This window comes from Atta cephalotes (genome assembly GCF_000143395.1).
Source record: "Atta cephalotes unplaced genomic scaffold scaffold00065, whole genome shotgun sequence".
In the NCBI taxonomy this organism is placed as follows: Eukaryota; Metazoa; Arthropoda; class Insecta; order Hymenoptera; family Formicidae; genus Atta; species Atta cephalotes.
The window spans coordinates 718,757-725,168 of NW_012130129.1; the positions used below are offsets into that span (position 1 = coordinate 718,757).

The 6,412-nt window shown below is 31.2% G+C and overlaps 1 protein-coding gene across 1 annotated transcript in view; it reads left to right on the forward strand.

The window, feature by feature from the left end:
- Positions 1-855: 855 nt before the first annotated feature.
- Positions 856-6,412, forward strand: part of LOC105623837 — a 17,015-nt gene continuing 11,458 nt past the window's right edge. Inside the window, exons 1-3 of the mRNA XM_012205211.1 lie at positions 856-910; positions 4,507-4,731; positions 5,599-6,176. Of these exons, the coding sequence (XP_012060601.1) occupies positions 4,509-4,731; positions 5,599-6,176 (801 nt within the window). The 5' untranslated portion in view covers positions 856-910; positions 4,507-4,508. The remainder of the gene's footprint in view (positions 911-4,506; positions 4,732-5,598; positions 6,177-6,412) is intronic.

The window sequence follows — 6,412 nt, forward strand, 5'->3', positions numbered from 1 at the left end:
TACAGTACGTACGTACCGTAAGTAAATAACTAATAAGTAAACTAAAAAGTAAAGTAAGTACGTTCGTACCGTAACCGAACGTACGTACTCTATATATATATATATATATATATATATATATATATATATGTATGTATATAGCTAATTTATTCATAATACACTGTCCCACATCCACACAATGCATCCAGTAAATGCTACTGCGCTATCTTTCCTCTTTCTTTCGGAAAAGAAAGAAAAGAAAGAAAAATTCTTTTTAAAGAATTTTTTAATATTTTAATTTTAATGTTAATATGTTATAATAATATAAATTGTAATGTATCTCATTTAATATATTCTAGCAAAAAATTTAATTTTGCATATCGTAACAATTTATATAAAGTAATACTAAATCCCCTCTTAAACAAAAGTTGAGTATCGTATATTCTAATCTTTACATGGAAAAAACAATTTTACTGAAATATTTAAAAATCTAGATAGATACAGATTTAAAAATAATTTTATTGGACCATCAAAATAATTATTTGAGAAAGTCAAAGTGATTAGATGAGCAATGTTACAAAATGTTTTAACACGCTAGTAATTAATTTGAACATCCTTATACATAATTATTTTTACAATCTAACAAAATTATTTTCATATCTGTATCTAGTTAATTTTTTACATATTTCAAAAATGTTCCTTCTATGTACGTTATAGAATCTTGTTAAAAGTTAAATGTACGAAAAAACACGGGTCAATAGTCTCAATCTGCATTTGTGTAACAGTGAATTCTGGTCCGTACAGGAGTTTCTCTGGGATCTTCTCTGTGACGATGTTATCAAAGAAACTGGTCCGAGCCGGGCTTCACCCGAAACAAGGTCTGACGCCCGCGCTGGTCAGCAGAATAGCAGCATCCCTCTTGACGATTCAGGTTCACCTCCACAAGTTGTTTTTCTGACCTTGATCGCGCTTCTGCACCTCTCGATATTCCAATCTAATCGAGAAGATACGCTTCTCGCTGACAAGTCAGACCTTGTAAATCTATACTCATATATGCGTGGAATGCATTCCGATCGACGCACTTCGATGCATAACAGTCACCTTAACCCTACTACGTAGAACATACAAAATTGTTAAATAAACTTGATTATTTCATATCTAATAAATTATATTTTTCATGGAAAATATAAATTTTATAAAATTTTTTGTGAGTACATTTATAAAACCACATACAAATTATTGCAAAAGTTGTAAGTTATACTGAGATTGCTAAGATAAAATCATAGCATATATAAAATATAATTATATAGATATAGATTAATACATAGATTAATAACATATAGATTAATTACATATAAATCTAATTATAATAATATAATTAAATTATATATAAATTATGTGATATATAAAATTCGATTAAATTTATATATAATTTAATTATTATGATTATCAAATTATATAGTTATAATTATTGTTATTAAATCTATATGTAAATAAGAATAGTACCTTATAAAATCTATATTAGAATTTTGTATAAAATATGAAATTCTGTAAAAGAAATTGCATTACATATACATATAAAATAGATAAACTTTCAAAAAACTCCGTTATTGTTATTTTAGTCACATAATTGTATTGCGTATAAATAATCTTTTTTGTTCACAACTGTAGTTTCATTCAATTAATTCGGTATAATTTATTTCTCATATAAATAATGTAAATTCAAACTTTTCTAAGAGTCTATTTTATACCGTTTGAAATTAAATCGCTATTTGTCTCCGTTAAAGGTACAATACAAAGGAGACACTTTAAAAGCAATACAGATTGCGGAAGTAGAATTGACTTCCTATTAATGCACCAAACATGTCTCACTCACAGAGGAATTTCAGCCTGGCTGAATAACGGTTACAGCAAGCAAATCGCGTAAACTATCTTCGACTCATGCTTCTAATTTTACCGTATGTTTAAAGAACGAATAATCAGGTCGACTTTTATAGTGGCTCGTACTGGTATAAAAACTCAGTGTCGACAGATTCTTTGCGTAATTCGTTATGTCTTCTTTCGCAAAGTATCGTAGGCGAAACTTTAATGCAAATTTTCCTCTCAGAAATACTCAAAATAGTCCGCATTTTTCATGCAAAAGTATAATAACGAACAAGGACGAGTCAATTATACAAGCTGACTATAATAACGATACGAGATTGTCGGTCCAGTTTCCTCATTGGCGACATTGTTATCACTCGCGGGAAAATTAACCTGGTTTCTTCTGCTTGCGCAACCGGTTTAACATACCGATAGCCATGATTCTATTTCAATACATTGTTGATACGAAATTAATAAAATATAATATCTTAGAATATTATATTTATTTACAATTAATAAAAAAACAGAAATAATTTCTGCTAAATAAAATGTCCGAATACTTTAAATGTTTTTTAATATTTTAAACTTTTTTTAAATAGTTATTTAAAATTGAAAATATGTTTTTATAAAATATTATAAAATTATTAAGTATTTAACAGTAATTAAGTAACAATCTGTTATTATTTATTTAAATTTACATTTTTCCTTTTTTAGAATGTCAATTCTGTAATAGATAAATCTATGCTTCAAATAAATATTTCTCTTTTTCTTTCTCTTTTTCTCTCGGTTTATACGTATATAAAAATTAATTTTTGTAAATTTCGAAAATATTAATATCAAACTTACATGAGATTGATTACGAAACAGTATAAATGATTATTACTGTCTGCCGTGTCTAAAAATTACTCACCGCACTTGAAATTCAAATACTGAAATACATTTTTCCATTAACATTTTAGATTATTTTTATAAGGTGATTAAGACTGTCGATTATCGAATTTATCAGAGAAAAATACACGCTCTTGCTTATCGAGCAAAAAAATTTATGTGTCAGCCAAGCGGAAACTGTTTATTCATGTTTGCACGTGAAAGTGCGCGTATCACATTGTAAAAAGGAAAAAGAAGAATACGCGAATCACAAGCATTCGGAAATATGTACATTAGAGGATCAAAGATACATATCATATTTACTATTCCTTAAGCAGAAAATTCGATGCGTTTTTGATAAGCATTCGCGTGAAAGTTATATACTTACCCACTCACCATATTTGCCAACGTTTTATGGGAAACTAATGGCATTTCCTCGTATGAATGTAAAAAAAAAAAAGAAAAAGAAGCTTTTTATGATCATAATATAATACATTGAACAATAAATTTTTATTATTATTTTTATTATGATTTCTAACATCATTTACAATGTAATAAATTTTTGTTATGATAATCAAAACGCAATTATATGCGGTGTGAAGAGAATTTCGATGTAACATTCGATCGTTTAGGTTTAATAGATAGAAGATGCCGCGAAAAATGAATGTGCCGTTATGCGATCGGATGTGTCTTCCTCTTCCTACGTCCGCATCTCACGAGTAACTCCGGGAAAGGGCCCGTCGGCGACGACACACGATGGGACATTCCTCGCAATTCAGACGGGGAAATTCGCTACTGAGTACGGGTACGAGAGTCGACTTGAACGATAAATTAGACCGCGACGCTGGCACTGTGCGGAATAGAAAGTTGCCTCGGCGGTGCAGTGTGAGAAGAGCCGAGCAAAGAGAGATGGTAAACGTGTTCTGACTTTGTACAAAAAAAGAAGAAATAAGGAAAAGAATAGAGAAACAGCTTTATTATACCTTGGCCATAAAAAAATAATCAAGCGAACATTTACATGTTTTCCTAAAAATTTTAAAGTGTATAATTAAATAATAGCAATCTTTTAATTAAAGATCACAATTGTGATAAGAACTTTTAAGATAAAACTCAGATAATTATTTTTATTTTTTTATTTTTAAATAATATATTATAGTAATATATCTCTTTATATGAGCTCGTAAAAATATCAGTTCCATATAAAATGTGATTTCAGTAGGAGAAAAAGAGAGAGTCACTAAGGAATGAGGATAGGGAAAGGAGATACGTCGTGTGAAAATGTCGCATCCCCTCCGCGCTATCCACCGTGACATTTGTACAACCCTGTTGCCTTCACCATTGCGTTAATAATTTAACTGTAACCAACACTACCGTTGATTAACAATAATTCGCTGTTCTTCCACGTGCGGGAATATAATTCGACACGGCGCGTTAATTGCCACGACTCAGGCTTTCATCGAGATTAGGATATTACTACTCTCTCACCAAGAATAGTCCCGTCTCATTCCGCGATGGAGGACGAATGCGAGAGAAATTCCAGACGAATCGTTCTGTCTCCATTGGACGCTAATATAACAATACTTGCTGTGGAAATGCTTACTTGAATAGCATAATAGATATTATTGTTCAAAAAGGAGTGTCGAGAAATTTAATGCAATGATAATTAAATTTAACACAATGACAGATTTATTTGTGTGTCACCACCACAAAATCGTGTAGGATACAATTATTCATGAGTTACGGTATAATTAATCATTAAGTGAATAAACGTTGACAGCCTTTATTCTTCCTTCGCAGAGATGCGAAGCGAGGTGGGCGAATGGTTGGCTACGTGCGTAGGCTCGCCAATATGCATCCTGCTGCTGTCATGGTCCCTATTGATCTACCAGAATCAATCCTCATCCACGAAAAGAAAAATCGACGTGCTGACAGTCGCGATTCTTTCTCAAAGTCTCACGCATCAATTAGGGTTACTGCTGTACGCGATTCTTACGTTAATCCGTCCAGCAAATCATTTTGGAGGTAACTATACAATTGTCTTACACTGTTTTTTTCAAACAAAAATATTTCAAATACATGCCCAGTCCTGACTATAATTGTATTGCTTTACTAATCTTTTGGTTTAACAGCTCAGATAAAATGCAATAATGTATCACTTTCTTACTTTAAAAATAATTCAACTAAAAAACATATAATTTTTGAATTATTATCAATAAAACAAGTTAAATAAATGTTATCTTATCAATCATTCAAAAATGAACTTAACTTAAAAATCGTCAATCATTTCAAAAAGAATAGTTTTAAAAAATCGTAAAAATTTTTCACTTTTATTCAAACTCAATTTTTATTAAATATAAGAGTTTTAAGTTAAAAAGTATTTAGTAATGTAATAGAGATCTTGAGAAGTAACCCTGAATCTTTTTAAGAGTCTAGAACATCAAAAAACTTGAGCTGGTCAAAAAAGATTCAAGTTGTAAACGAAAGAAGTAAAAATATGATTGCAGAGAGAATCCTTAATTTTTATAGTTGTGTCGTTTTTGAAATAAGGGAGCAATACATCTTAAACATATCAAATAAAATAGTTACATTTTATCATAATTACACTGTAAGAAATAAAATGTTAATTTTTTACACAACATTTTATTTTTTACAGTATATACAATATCGAATTTGATATTTTTATTTAGTTTATAATCTCGGTATAATAATATCGAGGTCATTATCCTCTTCGGAATTCATGGAAGCGTCAACCAACGATTATAAATCAAATTATCAAAATGTAAATTATTTCAACAGATTAGTCCGGGGACCCAAAAAAATATTCATTTCAATGGAACCGCGCGACTCTTTAAATTGCGAGACTCTTTAAATAATAATTCTTTGTCGCAGAGTTATGCTCAACGTTGGTGTGGGTCCTGAACTCGTCGAGTATTCTCCAGGAACTAACCTTGACATCGATCGCAGTGTTCGCGGCGATCAGCAGTCGCGATGATGTTATCAATCTCACGAAGAATCATCTCAAATACCATTTGGTGAGCCTGAGCGTCATCAGCGCCTGCATTGGTGTCACTGGCGTCCTCAACTTCGAGCCGGAGATCTGCGTCTTCCTGGCCCACGAAATCTCCCATAAATATGGAGTCTTCGTCAACTCCCTCAGGGGTCTGTTGGCCCTCACATCTTTTTTCGGTGTGTTGATTGCGATCTTTAAAAATCTTTGTCGTCCACCGACTTCTGAATTGCTCAAGTCGGTTTCCGATTTGTCCGAGGCGAGCTCGAAGAACTCTTCAGGAGCATTCGAGTGTCACCCACAACATTGGGATCCCTCAAGCGGATCGTGCACCAGTGGTTCGACAAACAGCAGGGCGTGTTTAAGAAAGAAGAAAGTGCAGGTGGATGAGACCAGCGGTAGATCTACTGTTTACAGCATACTCTTTGTCTGCTACGTCTTTGAACATTTACCCATCCTGGTAAATATATCTTTAATTCTTACTTGTTACATTTATCTTCTTTATTGTTTTATTTAACTTTAATAAATATTATTTTAATTTTTGTTATCATATCTTTATTTTTTATGAGATTTATAATGAATCTAACAAATATAATCATAACGTATCGAAATATATAGGACTGATTATCGCACTACTTAATTGACGATAAATTAAACATGATTAATATATATGTATATATATATATATATATATAT